The sequence below is a fragment of the Chiloscyllium punctatum genome, chromosome 9 (genome assembly GCF_047496795.1).
Source record: "Chiloscyllium punctatum isolate Juve2018m chromosome 9, sChiPun1.3, whole genome shotgun sequence".
NCBI lineage: Eukaryota > Metazoa > Chordata > Chondrichthyes > Orectolobiformes > Hemiscylliidae > Chiloscyllium > Chiloscyllium punctatum.
The window spans coordinates 47,207,518-47,223,839 of NC_092747.1; the positions used below are offsets into that span (position 1 = coordinate 47,207,518).

Genomic DNA, 16,322 nt, shown 5'->3' on the forward strand with positions numbered 1-16,322 from the left:
TAGTTACTTATAAGCTTTTCAATCTGGAAAATGTACCCCACACTCTCATACTTTTAATGTTTCCAGAAGCAGAAATAAGAGGTGCTTAACCTTGGTAATGTTTACAAGGTTCAACTGGATAAATACACTGAAAAGGAATGACTGTAAATAAAGTAGAAAACAATTAAAGAAACAGATCAAAACAAAACAATCAACAAAACAAACAACAAAACTGCATTCCACTGAAAAACACAACATCCTAAACGATGGGTCTTTCTTTTTACAGAGAGCATTTAGATGAAAGGATACTTCTAATATTGTAAATAAAAAATAAAGTTTGAGCACTGGAAGCATTTTAAAGATCAAAGGGCTTTCAAACATGTTAATAAAAAGGGAAAAAGATACAAGAATGGTCATAAATATGAAGAGAGACTAAGAATATTAACATAAATAAGGAAGGTAATAGCTGGAGTAAACATTGGTCTGTTAGAAGCAAAGACAGGAGAAATTTCGTGGGAATGTCATTTCCTCAGGAGGCACTGAACAAATATTTTGTCTGACTTCACACCAAAGACACAAGTTTCATCTAATAACTGGATGGTAACCCTGAGACTAGACAGAGTCAGGAAATTGAAGAAATTAATATTGGAGAAAACACTGGAAAAACTCAAGGAAATCCAACAAAACTCAAATGTGATGACCAACACCTTTAGGCTTTAAAAGATTGACTACATAAATAGTAGCCATGATATGGAGGTGCTAGTGTTCGACTGGGGTGGACAATTTTTAAAAAATCACACAACACCAGGTTATAATCCAACAAATTTCTTTGGAAATACAAGCCTTTGGAGCACTATTGGACTATAACCTGGTGTTACGTGACTTTAACTACATAGTTAGCTCTTCCACTATCTATGATTTTTCAAAATTACTGAGATTTGGAAACAGTCTCCATCTTGAAATACGCAAATGTTATTCCGCTTTTCTAAAAACAGGGCTTAACAGTAATGGTTAGGAAAAACCTAAAACGAAAAGCATGGTGTGATTAGAATAATTTAACTTTATTTTACTAAAGGGAAATCCTGTTTGACAAATTTATTGGTGATTTTGAGAGTGCAACTGATAATGCAAAAAAATGAAAACCAGTGGTTTTGGGATTTCCAAATACTGCAGGGAGGTGGAGAGGCAAGGTAAGAGTTCATGGAGTAGTGTAATCTATTAGCACAGTTAGAAGATTAGTTATCAGATGGGAATCAGTGGACAAAAAGGAGGTATTTTCAAGTTGACAAGCAGTGAATATTGGAGTGCCACTGCAGTCAATGCTGGGGCTACAGCTATGTATAGTTAACATCAACGAGGAAGAGGAAGACAGTTTTTGACAAGTAAATACAGCACAATACGCAGAAAAACAAGCTGTGGAGATGACACAACAAGGCTGCAATAAGTGTTAAGACTGGGTAAAAAAACTGGGCAATAAGAATGACTGATGGATTATTAATATAGGGTGAGAGCATTTTTTATTTTGCTCTTAAAAATAATTTTGACACCTTTTAAAGATATTCTAAGTGCTGATGTTCAAATAGACTTTAAACTCCAAGTTAGAAATCAGATACAACAAGCAACCAGAAGGGTAAAAGCTTGGCTTTTATTGCATGGGGATTGGAGTTCAGGAATAAAATCTTGTTTCAACTGTACAATGTTTTGGTGAGTCCTTATCTGGCGTATTCCAGACAGTTTTGATCTCCACATTTTAGATACTTGTAACAATTCGGTAGCACAGAATTTGAGTACTGATAGTTATTGTAATCCTTAACATATTTGGAATTTGCAACAATTGTGAAATAATCATGAAATCACATCTAAAATGTTGGACACTGCAAGCATACGCTATTTTGATATCGTCAGTACCTTGCATGTGAATAGCTAAAAAGACATGTTATTTGATGTGATTGACAAGTCTTTGGGACTTCTGGCTTAGCATATCAGACTGAAATTTAATTTCAATTTTAGTGTACATTCATCACACAAACAGGATGAGGTATTTGCTGAGTTTGAACTCATCTACTCCCAGCTGTCCTGCTGCAAACCAGCACCCACTCAAAACCCTGAATTCTTGAAAGCAAGCCCAGCTGATCAAACATCCATGTGGAAAGCAAGCTTTCAAAAAAAAAAGCATTGTTGGGCATGTGTAAGAGCAATGAGCTGTTGTAGGGTTCACTTTCAAAGTTCACTGTTTACACAAAAAAGGTGATGTCCCTTTATGCCACATCTTTTTTTTACGGCCAGTTCTGCATAAAGTGAACATGGTTGGGCAATTTGTTGCCATGAAATCAGCACACCCTTTGCATACAGAGTAAAATGTTCCTCCTTTAATTTTGCATTCTTGCGTATGTCCTGATGAATGCAAGAAGAAAGACTGACAAAATACATCATTTACCAGTATTCATGTTTTACTGGACATCGGCATACATTTGGGAAAATTACCAAAGAGTGAAATTCACAATTGACCTTGGAGGAACTGTTTGGGTGAAGTCACAGCACAGAAACAGACAAGTGAATAGTTTTAAAGTGTGGCCTACAGAAAGTCTGCAGTAGTGAGTAGAGCGAGTTCTTTCTTGATGATATGTTTTTGAGATATATTTTAAGTTTAATCAAGAGACACATAAGCCATAACTATTAATTTAACCTGGGGCAGTGATTTGTAGAGAAATACGATGGTGCTATTTCTGGGTCTGTAGATTGTGAAGGAGCAAAAATGGCCTTTAGTAGAGTGAAATGCGCTTCTTGTCATGTGGGGAGTTTAAGGAGAGTTTACTGGTTACTGTGGATTTTATCTGCAATAAATGCTGTTGGTTGCAAATCCTATCAGATCGAATGGATCGGTTGGAGAGACAGTTAGAGGCAATGAGGAATTTGTAACAGCAGTGTATTTGTTTCAATGCAAGGGGCCTAACAAGGAAGGCGGGTGTACTCAAGGCATGGTTAGGAACATGGGACTGGGATATCATAGCAATTACAGAAACATGGCGCAGGGATGGGCAGGACTGGCAGCTTAATGTTCCGGGATACAAATGCTACAAGAAGGATAGAAAGGGAGGCAAGAGAGATGGGGGAGTGGCATTTTTGATAAGGGACAGCATTACAACTGTGCTGAGGGAGGATATTCCCAGAAATACATCCTATCTATACCTGACATATGCTTCCTTCTTTTTCTTAACCAAACCCTCAATTTCTTTAGTCATCCAGCATTCCCTATACTTACCAGCCTTTCCTATGGGGAAAGTTATTTGAGTGGAACTGAGAAATAAGAAAGGGATGGGATTGTATTAAAAACACCCAAATAGTCAGAAGGAAATTGAGAAACAAATTTGTCAGGACATCTCAGCTATCTGTAAGAATAATGGGTGGTTATGGTAGGGGATTTTAACTTTCCAAACATAGACTGGGACTGCCATAGTGTTAAGGGTTTAGATGGAGAGGAATTTGTTCAGTGTGTACAAGAAAACTTTGTGATTCAGTATGTAGATGTATGTACTAGAGAAGGTGCAAAACTTGACCTACTGTTGGAAAATAAGGCAGGGCAGGTGACTGAGGTGTTAATGAGGGAGCACTTTGAGGCCAGCAACCATAATTCTATTAGATTTAAAAGAATGATGGAAAAGGATAGACCAGATCTAAAAGTTGAAGTTCTAAATTGGAGAAAGGCCATAGGAAAGGCTGGTAAGTATAGGGAATGGTGGATGACGAAAGTAATTGAGGGTTTGGTTAAGAAAAAGAAGCAAGCATATGTCAGGTATAGACAGGATAGATCGAGTGAATCCTTAGAAGAGTATGAAGGAAGTAGGAGTATACTTAAGAGGGAAATCAGGAGGGCAAAAAGGGATGAGATAGCTTTGGCAAATGGAATTTTAAAAAATCCAAAGGGTTTTTACAAATACATTAAGGACAAAAGGGTAACTAGGGAGAGAACAGGGCCCCTCCAAGTTCAGCAAGGCGACCTTTGTGTGGAGCTGCAGAAAATGCAGGAGATACTAAATGAGTATTTTGCATCAGTATTTACTGTGAAAAAGGACATGGAAGATTTACAATGTAGGGAAATAGATGGTGACACCTTGAAAAATGTCCATATTACAGGGGAGGAAGTCCTGGATGTCTTGAAATGCATAAAGTTGGATAAATCTCCAGGACCTGATCAGGTGTACCCTAGAACTATGTGGGAAGCTAGAGAAGTGATTGCTGGGCCTCTCGCTGAGATATTTGTATCATCAATAGGCACAGGTGAGGTGCCGGAAGACTGGAGGTTGGCTAACGTAGTGCCATTGTTTAAGAAGGGTGGTAAGGACAAGCCAGAGAACTATGGACCAGCGAGCCAGAGGTCTGCAGTGGGTAAGTTGTTGGAGGGAATCCCGATGGACAGGACGTACATGTATTTGGAAAGACAAGGGATTAGGGATAGTCAATGTGGCTTTGTAGTCAATCATGTCTCTCAAAATTAATTGAGTTTTTTGAGGAAGTAACAAAGAGGATTGATGAGGGCAGAGCAGTAGATGTGATCTATATGGACTTCAGTAAGGCGTTTGACAAGGTTTCCCCATGGGAGACTGGTTAGCAAGGTTAGATTTTATTGAATACAGGGAGAACTAGCAGTTTGCATACAGAACTGGTTCGAAGGTAGAAGACAGAAGGTGGTTGTGGAGGGTTGGTTTTTCAGACTGGAGGCCTGTGACCAGTGGAGTGCCACAAGGATTGGTGCTGGATCCTCTACTTTTTGTCATTTACATAAATTATTTGGATGCGAGCATAAGAGGTATAGTTAGTAAGTTTGCAGATGACACCAAAATTGGAGGTGTAGTGGACAGCAAAGAAGGTTACCTCAGATTACAACAGGATCTTGATCAGATGGGCCAATGGGCTGCAAAGTGGCAGATGGAGTTTAATTCAGATAAATGCGAGGTGCTGCATTTTGGGAAAGCAAATCTTAGCAGGACTTATACACTTAATGGTAAGGTCCTAGGGAGTATTGCTGAACAAAGAGACCTTGGAGTGCAGGTTCATTGCTCCTTGAAAGTGGAGTCACAGGTAGATAGGAGAGTGAAGAAGGTGTTTGGTATGCTTTCCTTTATTGGTCACAGCATTGTGTACAGAAGTTGGGAGGTCATGTTGCGGCTGTACAGGACATTGGTTAGGCCACTGTTGGAATATTGCGTGCAATTCTGGTCTCCTTCCTATTGGAAAGAAGTTGCGAAACTTGAAAGGATTCAGAAAAGGTTTACAAGAATGTTGCCAGGGTTGGAGGATTTGAGCTACAGGGAGAGGCTGAACAGGCTGGGGCTGTTTTCCCTGGAGTGTTGGATGCGAAGGGGTGACCTTATAGAGGTTTACAAAATTATGAGGGGCATAGGTAGGATAAATAGACAAAGTCTTTTCCCTGGGGTTGGGGACTCGAGAACTAGAGGGCATAGTTTTAGGGTGAGAGGGGAAAGATATAAAAAGACCTAAGGGGCAACTGTTTCTCGCTGAGGGTCATACATGCATGGAATGAGCAACCAGAGGAAATGGTGGAGGCTGGCACAGTGAATAGGAAGGGTTTGGAGGGATATGGGCCGGATGCTAGCAGGTGGGACCAGATTGGGTTGGGATGTCTGGTCAGCATGGACAGGTTGGACCAAAGGGTTGGTTTCCAGGCTGTACATCTGTGACGCTATGACTCTAACCCACAATGTAAGGACAGAGTCTCAGAATAAGGGACTGAACTTTTCAAACTGGCATGTGGAGAAAATATTTCATCCAAAGGGTTACAAATCTTTGCAATTCTTTCTTCTGGAGTTCTGCAATATCCACTGTTGAGTACATTCAAGGCTGGAATATCCATTTATTTTTGATTTATTAAAGAATTAAGGGAAATGGGGAGCTGGCAAGAAGGTGAAGCAGAAGCCCAAGCCCAAGAGCAGCCATGATCCTTAGGACTGACAGGCAAGCTTCACAGGCCAAATGGCTCTACACTGCTTCTATTTCTCATGCTTATTTACTTTTCAAAAGCATCATACAAGTTTTCCAACATTCAAATGTTAAATAGACATGAGATAGAGGAAAGAAAAATATATTTACTTAAAACTTACTTTTACATATCTAAGTCTGCTAGCCCCTTTTCCACAAGTGGTAGATGAATCAGTGATCCTTCTTCATACAAGAATACAGAAACTTCTGGACATAGGCCCTGAAGAACATTTTAGATTCACATCAGTTTTACTGAACATGACATATTAATGTTAATAAAGCCAATGTTATTTGCAAGTTACAATCATATCATCAAAATGCAAGATTGTGGTATTAGCAAACACTGGTGCAAAGAATGATTAAGTTTAAAATGCTGTGTCCAATTTCATGAGCATTGCAAGAATATATTGCTGCAAGAATATATGGAATTGAATTACTGTAATTCTTACTGAATTTGTAAAGAACAAAAGTATAATGTCCTTCATTCATCTCAAAATAATTTTTATATTCACTATATTGGGGATGGATGAAGCAGAGGCAAGATGGAAAACAGGGGAGAAGGGTAGCAAAGGGGGAAGAGGAAAAAGGCTGCTGATGAGAGGGTGGGGAGTGAGAGAAAGCAGAGACAATCAAGAAATAAGAGGTACAGAACAGTGAGAAGTGGCAAGCACAGGAAGGTCCGGGACAGATTACTGTACACAATCAGGTCCCGGACCTTCCCATGGCTTGCCACTTCAACACACACTCCTGCTACCATGCCCACATGTCTGTCCTTGGCCTGCTGCAATGTTCCAGTGAAGCTCAACGCAAACTGGAGGAACAGCATCTCATCTTCCGACTAGGCACGTTACAGCCTGCCGGTCTCAACAGTGAATTCAACAACTTCAGGTGATAATCCCATCTCAACCCCTCTGTTTTCATTCTGCTCTGTAACTTTCTTTCATTTTTTTAAAAATATTTTTTTCACTGTTCTGTACCTCTTATTTCTTGATTGTCTCTTTCTCTTGCTCCCCACTCTCTCATCACCTGTTTCCTCTCCTCTTCCTCCCTTTGCTACCCTTCTCCCCTGTTTTCCATTTTGCCTCTGCTTCACCCATCCCCTCCCGTCCCCCACATATTTTGTCACATAGCACTGGCTTCAGCCTTGGTCATTCACAGCTCCTAATCTCCCTATTATCTCTTTATGCACTGTCATTATCACCTCTTTATTGCTACCTTTGCTTCTGGAGCCATGACTCACCTTCTCTCAGTTTAGTATAAATACCTCCCCATTTCTCCCTTTTTTTTAAAGCTTTGACAAAGGGTCAGTTAGACTCGAAACGTCAACTCTTTTCTCTCCTTACAGATGCTGCCAGACCTGCTGAGATTTTCCAGCATTTTCTCTTTTGGTCTCAGATTCCAGCATCCACAGTAATTTGCTTTTATCCAGAATTGTCCCTCCCCCACTGACTCCAGTTTTACTAGGATACTTGGTACTGGATTAGTGGTGCTGGAAGAGCACAACAGTTCAGGCAGCATCCAACGAGCAGCTGCTCGTTGGATGCTGCCTGAACTGCTGTGCTCTTCCAGCACCACTAATCCAGTATTTGGTTTTCAGCATCTGCAGTCATTGTTTTTACCTTAGGATACTTGGTGCCACACATAGTCAAATGCAGCCACCACCTGCAACTTTCCCTCCAAGCCACTCACCATCCTGATTTGAAGAAACTATAATCACTGTTCCTTCACTGTCACTGGATCATAATCTTGGAATTCCCTCCCTAAAGGCAAATGCACTGTCGCACTTCAGGAAAGTAGCTCATCACTTTCGAGAGCAACTAGGGACAGCAATAAATGATAGTTCAGCAAGTGATGCCCACACCCCATCAGTGAGTTTTAAAATCCAATAACCTTTGCAGTATCCAGTACCTACAGTGTGGAACAAAATCAAATTAGCTGAAGACTGACATCTATTTTGCTAGAAATCTCTGTGGAAAGCCAAGGCTGATCATCCACTTGCTTGGCTAAAGATTTTAGCAAATGCTTCAGTCTCCTCTTCTGTACTTCAACAATCACCAAGTAGGCCAAGGCATTATCTTACAACACTGGAAATACTTATTTTTCTTTAGTTCCCTTACGTCACTATTTGTCACAATCTTTTAAAATCCGTTTTGAAGATCCCAACTCAATCTAGCTTACCAGGGTCAAAATAATGCTACTTTAAATGATTTCTGCTAGTTTAAATTGTGTTCTGTTTAATGTTTAAATATATATTTAAATAAACAACATATTCTTATCCCAATGTTAATTATAGGTAAGGTCATTGTGAATATTCAACTCATGCAAACCTCAATTCAGAATTGCAAAACGTAATATATTTCACACTAACTTTGCTTAACAGCATAGGTTAATGATTCACTAGATTTAATTAAGTAACTTACCACCAAGAATGCTGTAAGTTGATTGCCTTGTACAATGTCCATTATTGTCCACAGAGCCTCCATGGACCATTCTGGACTGTATGCAATTCGGTCAACATTATTCATTAAAGCTGGGGGTTTAAATCCTGCCAGCTTGACTTTGATGGCTCGAACTGGATACTGCACTAAACGTGCAGGAATCTGCCGAAGCCTACCATTAAACATTAAAGAATACATATTACAACTGATGCTTGCACATGATACCGAGGAGAATAAAGATCAAACTTACGCCAACTTTTTGGATAATGAAAATGTACAAATCAGCCTTGGATTAAGCAGATAACTGCAGAAGTTCAGTACTAAGAAACATTCTGGTTATGGTTAATCTTGGCTATGAAGCCCAGTATTGATCTAAATTACAAAACATTGAGAGAGAGAGAGTGAGAGAGAGAGAGAGAGAGAGAGAGAGAGAGAGAGAGAGAGGTATCGCCCCATCTTGCACAGAACTGAATACTGAACGGCAGCCCCATAACACACATTCCTCCTCTGATGAAGCACAAGCAGTCTTTAAATTGACACGTCTACTCAAGAGTCATACAGCACAGAAACAAGCCCTTCTATCCAGCTCCTCCATGCCAACCAGGTTTCCTAAACAGAACTAGTCCCATTTGCCAGTTTTTGGCCCATATCCCTCTAAATCTTTCCTATCTACTAATCTGCCCCCATGTCTTTTAAATGTTGCAATTGTGTTCACGTCTACCACTTCCTCTGGCAGCTTGTTCCATATCTGCAACATCCTATATGTGAAAAAATTTGTCACTCAGATCCTTTTTAAATCTCTCCCCTCTCACATTAAAACTTATGGTATCTAATTTTGGATTCTCCTATCCTGGGAAAAAGACCTCAGCTATTCACCTTATCCATGCCCCTCATGATTTTATAAACGCTACAAGGTCACCCCTAAGCCTCTGACACTCCAGGGAAAAACATCCAGCCTGCCCTTTTAACTCAAACCTTGTCTTTGTAACATCATTGCAAATCTTTTTTGCACTCTTTCCAGCTTAATAACTTCCTATTGCAGGGTGACCAGAATTGTAAACAGTACTCCAAATGGGCCTTCACCAATGTCCATAACTATTTCCAAATTAATAAAATTATGACCGATTCCAAAATGCTCCATCACTAACCTCAGTCACTTGCCCTCCCTCATTTCTTAAGTATTTCTTAAGGTCAAGTATTACCCCTTCTCTACTATAGCCATCTACATATTGATGGAGAAAATTTTCCTGAACACACTTAAATTCGTCCCCATAAAAGTTTTTAACACTTCAGCAATACCAGTCGATGTTTGGAAAATTAAATACCCCCACTATTATAACTCCATTATTCTTACAGCTATCTGCGACATCCCTAAATATTTGCTCCTGAAATTTCTGCCGATTACTGGGGTGACTATAGTACAATCCCATCAAAATGATCACCGCCTCCTTATTTCTCAGTTCCACCCATACAGCCTCACCGGATGATTCCTCAGGAATATCCTCTCAGCATTGCTGTGACGTTTTCCTAATCAAAAACACCACTTCCCCTCCTCTTTCGCTTTCCCTTCTATCCATTCTATAGCATCTGCACTCCAAACATTAAGCTGGTGCTAAAGACCTGGTTGCTGCTATTTTCCCCTAAGAGGCTATCCCTACCATCAGCATACCGAGAGAGGGAATAGCCACAGGAGATTTGTGCACTGTGTGTCTACCTCTCCTGACAGTCACCCATCTAGCTAACTGGACCTGCAGTATGACCACCTCTGTGAAGCTATTTATCACATTCTCTGCCTTCTGTGCGCTCCTCAGTGGGTTCAACTGCTGCCCCAACCAATCCATGTAGTCTAGGAGGAGCTAAACCCAGACATATTTCCTGCAGACCCATAGTCACCAGGGACACTCAAGTGCTCTCTGATATCCCACATCTGAAAGGAACAGATCACTACAATCACTGCCATCTCTGTGCCTTTAATAAGTGGAGATCTTAAAGCAAAACAAGGCTTGCCCCTACCTTGTTGTTGCGCATCCTCCTCAACAAAGCCCAGTATTCACCTGGACCTACCAGTAACACTGTGACCACAAAGTAGCCCCTCTCAAAATGGCTGCTCCACCAGAGCCTGCCTGGGCAGTTACTGGTGAAATGAACTAACATACTCTTAGAAACAGAAAATAGGATGAGCTCATTTGGCCCTTCAAGTCTGCTCTAATCGTTCAATATGATCATGGTTGATCATCCACATTTCTGGGGAAGAGAATTCCACAGGCATTTCACTTTGAAGAAATTTCTCTTCCTCAGTCCGAAAGGGCCTACACCCCATATCTTTCAACCCTCACTGGCACAACATCAGAGATGCAAAGACCTGCAGTCTACTTTGCCTATGGATACCATCCACCTAAATATTGATGTATAAGGCTTTCTTGACAAATGTCCAGGTTAATGATAAGTACAAAAGTCTGCAGAGATACCGTTTTGTCTCTGTGCACTATTTTGACACAAGGTGCTACACAGTAGAAACCAAAAAAAACTTCCAATTTTTGAATAAATATTTTCTCATTAAAAGTAATCTCCATTGTAAATATGTTCAGAAATTTTAAAAATATAAAGATGAGAAATAAAATATTTGTTACCCTAACCTTTCCCTCAAACTCTTCTTGTCAGGCCACGTTACTCCCAAAGTAATCAAGTGGAGTTGTACATTTAATGAGATAAAGTGTTTGTCCATGTGAATCACAAACATACATCATGACAAAAATACTACCGCTATAAACATATTTAAGGCCAGATACCTAAAATGTGGCAAAGATGCAGTGGAGCCAAAGTCAACATGCTGCACCAAGATCTTTAATGGTTGGACTTTATCTAGTGACAATACTTTTGCTCTGTACCATCGTCCATCGCTGTATTCAGCAAGGCAAGGCATTTCTGCAAAGAGGCATATTAAATTGGATAAGATAACAAAAAAATGTTTCAAGTATCTGATTCATTGCTCGTGTTAACTTTTTAGAGGTAATATTTAGTTCTGGTAACAAAAACAAACTGTTTGAAAAGCTCAGCAGGTCTGGCAGCATCTGTGCAGAGAAATCAGAGTTAATGTTTCAGGTTAAGTGACCCTTTCTCAGGTACTACGGCAATGGATGAATGGACACTATAACAACTGCCAGACAGGCATGTTCCCTCCCAATAGGGAAACACTTCAGCAGACAAGGACATTTAGCCTCCGATCTCCAAGGCAGCCTTCAACACACACAATGCAGAATTGCCAAGCAGAAACTGATCGCCACGGTCTGTACTCATGAAGATGACCTCAACTGTGATCTTGGGTTCATGCTGCGCTTTCATGTAACCCCCACCATATTGTCTTGTATTTGTGAATTCTCCCTTAGTGTCCTGTTTTAACACAACCACCTTGATAACTTATTATGATCTCTCTAACTTAGTTTGTTCTGGATTACTTGTTACTTGATTAGCCCCTTGGCATTACTTTTATACCTAACATTTTAATTCAGCCATTTGGTTTGTCTCCAGCACCGTCTTATTTTTAACGTTTTGTAAAAAATATCTCTGCCTCAATTAACTAGATTATATGTCATCCCCTTCACTTGCTATTCAGCTGTTGCCACTTTACTCTCACTGTCTGATACTCTTGATCACCTGCACTTATTATTCAACACTCCAGTCATCATTTGTAAGATCTTTTGATCTCTCTGCCTATAAATTCTGTGCCTGCATACTTTTCTTCACTTCACCTGACCAAGTGGCAGCGTTTTGAAAGCTTGAGATTTCAAATAAATCTTGACTATAACCTGGTAGTGTGACTTCTGACCTTGTCCACACCAGCCCAACACTGTCACCTTCACATCAGTAATTCTGGTAATATTATTATAATCTTCCTTATTCTGCGAACCAAGGTTTAGAAGGAAGTGAAGGCACTGGGCAGAGAGAAGACATTTAGAACTGTTCGAGGGGTGAAGAATTTCAGTTAATAAGACAGACCAGAGGAGCTTGAATTGTTTTCTTTGGAGAATAGAAAGTTAAAGGAAATCAGATTGAAGAATTTAAAATTTGAGAGACCTAGACAGTAAATAGGGAGAAAATGTTCCCACTCATAAAAGGAAGAGGAGATGGGGGCACAGATTGGAAGGAATTATTAAAAGCAAAAAAGTGATTGAAGGACAAGTTTTTCCAAGTAATCAGTGGTTAGTGTCTGGAATGTACTGCCTCAAGAGCGTGTGGAGAAGACAGGTGCAATTAAGACATTCAAAAAAGTATTAAATGATTACTTGAGAAGGAACAGCGTACAAGGAGAAAACAAAAGAATGGCACTAAGGGATATGCTAATTTGGCAAGCTGGTGCAGACAATGGTCTGAATAGACACTTTCAACTGTACCAATTCTGTGAAAAGGTATACAATTAAAATGCAGAAGTGATGATTCCCAGAAAACCATTTTTCAAAAAAAGGTTGCACAATGGGTATCTTTTTCATAGCTAGAATAGAAAGAGTAGCCAGGCGTACACAGCTGGAAACATTATAAATAAGGGATAATTGGCTTAAAGGTCAGTTTGAGGAGATTCTCCAGAAGAAGATGCCATCCAGACACTTAAAACCTTTACAACTGATGTCTCTTAAAATCATTCTTAAGGGAATTACGAAATAATCCAAGCACATAACAAATGTTAAGGCAACCTGTTACACCACTGCTTGTTTCATTCAAATCTTTTGCGTACAATAAAGATTGCTTAACTGAAAATAAAATCTTATGGTACTGTTCAGAGATAAAATGTGTTATTTAGAGCTTTTTTTTTAAAAAAGTCAACAGTCCTTAATTATTTGCTGAAAATATATTATAGTTATTTCAATCTAGGCAAAAAAAAACCTACTGTTGAAAGGGCTCATATTTAAAACAGCCACAATAGTCTTGCTATTAATTGTACAGTAATTTGCATTACAAGGTGGTAATACTCTAATGCCACAACTAAAATACTGAACTATAACAAATACAGGATTATTCCTAATTTTTCAATAATACTGAATTTATACTGTCAAGTGTAAAGTGTAAATTTGAAGGAAGAGAAAATAGGTCTTCTGTGTCCAGCTATTTACTATACAGACCGGTCAAATTTTCTAGTGTTTTTCAATGGTTTCACATGGACCATTTAATTTCACATCCTCTTCTGAAAAGCTGCATAAATTTCACAAATAATGTTTGTAAAGAAGCAGACGGTATCAGCAATTTTCTTGAACCGGATATGAAAACTTAGGAAAGTTAATAAAACACGTAATGCAGCAAGTGCAAAAAATGGAATGGATGGTCACTAATGTGTAATGCAGGATGAGAGTGACAACAGTCCTAAGAAATACATTTATCTCCCAATTTTACATCAAACTTAAATAGTTTATCAATGTAATATACTCCTTTGAATTGGAATACAGAAAGTCAATTCCAAGATACAGTTCATATTTTGCTGTGATTTTTCATAGATCTAAATACAAAAGATAAAACACAAATGTAAAAAATTATACATTTTAGATGTTTATCATTTAGTTAAAAATTGTTGTTACACGCAGAAAATATTGGGATAATCAAGTTCTGGAGAGAAGTCAATTGGACTGGCAACAATAATGCTGTTTCTTGCTCCGCATATGCTGTCAGACTGCCTCTTTTTCAGTAATTTTTATTTGCAATTAAAAGCATTTTAAAGTAAATTTTACATAAATTTGCTGAGGTTAAAGTGATTTTGATCTTAGAACACTGATCTGCACCTACACACTAAATAATCTGCAATACCTGATCTGAAATCAGATAGCAAAGGAAGTGCCTCTGCATTCTGATTAAGATCTCTGAGAGCTTGCTCAAGATCATCTTCTGGTTCATAGCTTATGCCGCTATCATCCGTATCAGTATCAGATTCAACATCTCTCCTCGAACCAATGGAAATGTACACCTGAAAATTGAAAAGAAATCACAAAGTAACAGAGATTCAGTCTGAACAATTTTATGCTGTGTGCATCCTCCACACAAGCAGTAATGCTAATCACATGTGCCTGCTGTTTCCACATCACCAGTATGCCCCTTTTCCTCCAAATGCCTATTAAACCTACTCTTAAATCTTGATGTCTTTGCTTTAAATCACTAATGATGCCAGTCCACCTCAGTTTCACAATTCAACAAATTTCTTTTGCTCTGATATTAGATTGAATAGGAGATTCATAATATTGTCCACCTGTTCCATAACCGATATCAGTCCTCTATTGTTGATGACCACTGTTGTAACTTCCCAAACCTATACTCCTTAGCATTTTCACCTTTCTGTCCTTATAAAGTGCTCTGTAAAACATGCTTTTTTAACCAGGTCATATGTTCAACCTTCTCTTTGTGCTCTGGCCATTTTTGGAGGAACGGGGCACACAAATCAAACAGCAACGTGACAAGTGACTTTATTTCTAGTTGCCAAGAAACATCTATCTTCATTAGATCATAGTCATAGAGATATATAGCATGTAAACAGACCCTTCGGTCCAACACATCCATGCCGACTAGACATCCTAAATTAATCTAGTCCCATTTGCCAACATTTGGCTAATATCCCTCAACCCTTCCAATTCATGCACCCATCCAGATGCCTGCTAAATATTGTAATTGCACCAGCCTCCACTACTACTTCTGGCAGCTTGTTCCATTCACGCACTACCCTCAGTATGAAAATGTTGCCCCATAGATCCCTTTTAAATATTTCCCCTCTCATCACAACCTTATGTCCCTTCGTTTTGAACTCCCCTAACCAGTGATAAATACCTTGGCTATTCATCCTATCCATGTTCCTCATGATTTTATAAACCTCTAAGGTTTGATTCATATTTGTCTCTGCACAGCATAGAAACTTAACTTTAAGCAAAAAAGATTCAATAAAGCAGTGGGCCCCTTTGGTAGTCCTTTGATATATTACCTTCTACCCAAGACCCTTCTCTCCAGAAATGATAGTATGCATACCTGATTGGGAGTTTCTAGGTGCTTTACTGTTACAGGGAAAACCTTTCCAGGTAAAGGCAATAATGGATAATCATACTCTGGCACCATGAAGGTTTCAAAGCGTGAGGCCAGCAAATCCTGTGAATACATACACCCAACATATTAGATCATTACTTTATGACCAATTCGTTCCAGATATTTCTTACTGTAGTTGTGAGATATTAATGTTGTAATATTAATTTAGAGGTCAAAATCACAGCAACTAAACTTTTAAATACAGAAAATAATCTAAAAATACTTCTCTTATTTGAACCCAATGAGCAGCATGGTGGGCCCCCTTCTGTGTTGTATCATTTCTATGGTTCTGCTAAGTTCATGCATTCGGCTTTGGAACATCTAAATAGCTTTCCAATGCATTAGTGCTGACAAAGTAACTGGGCAGAGTTGTCAGGTCAGTTATAATTCAGGCTAGTTATTTAGGAACTACACAATCAAACTGTCCAAGGAATTATCAAATTTAAAATTAAAGGAAGCTTTTCATATAGGTGAATGTAGATGTACCTAAATCTCATGGACTTTAAGTTCAAGAAGTCAGCCACTACCATCTTCTCAAGTTCAAATCAGAAATGGGTAATAGATTCTAGCCCAGCCAGCAATGCCCTCATGTCATGAGCAAATAAAACCAGAATTGATTTTATCCCACTAGATTCTCTTACATTGTTATGGTCAGCCACCTGAACCATCTGGGATGCCCGGGACAGATTCACCAACATCAATGCTTTGTTTTGGTGTCAATCTAAGTTATCACATTGGAAAAGATGCCCACACATGGTCATCGGCTTGATCTTAGTCAAACAGAACTTGTTTATTGTACATTAATGAATATCTAGTTTATCTCAAATACAATGATCTCTGAGAGACATCTGGCTCAACTCA

The 16,322-nt window shown here is 39.1% G+C and overlaps 1 protein-coding gene across 1 annotated transcript in view; it reads right to left on the reverse strand.

Moving 5' to 3' along the window:
- rnf17 (ring finger protein 17) overlaps positions 1-16,322 on the reverse strand; it is a 202,071-nt gene that overhangs the window by 543 nt on the left and 185,206 nt on the right. The window contains exons 34-38 of the mRNA XM_072576645.1: positions 15,408-15,524; positions 14,205-14,361; positions 11,204-11,339; positions 8,397-8,586; positions 6,099-6,196 (exon numbers count right to left, since the gene is read on the reverse strand). Coding sequence (XP_072432746.1) covers positions 6,101-6,196; positions 8,397-8,586; positions 11,204-11,339; positions 14,205-14,361; positions 15,408-15,524 — 696 coding nt within the window. The 3' untranslated portion in view covers positions 6,099-6,100. The remainder of the gene's footprint in view (positions 1-6,098; positions 6,197-8,396; positions 8,587-11,203; positions 11,340-14,204; positions 14,362-15,407; positions 15,525-16,322) is intronic.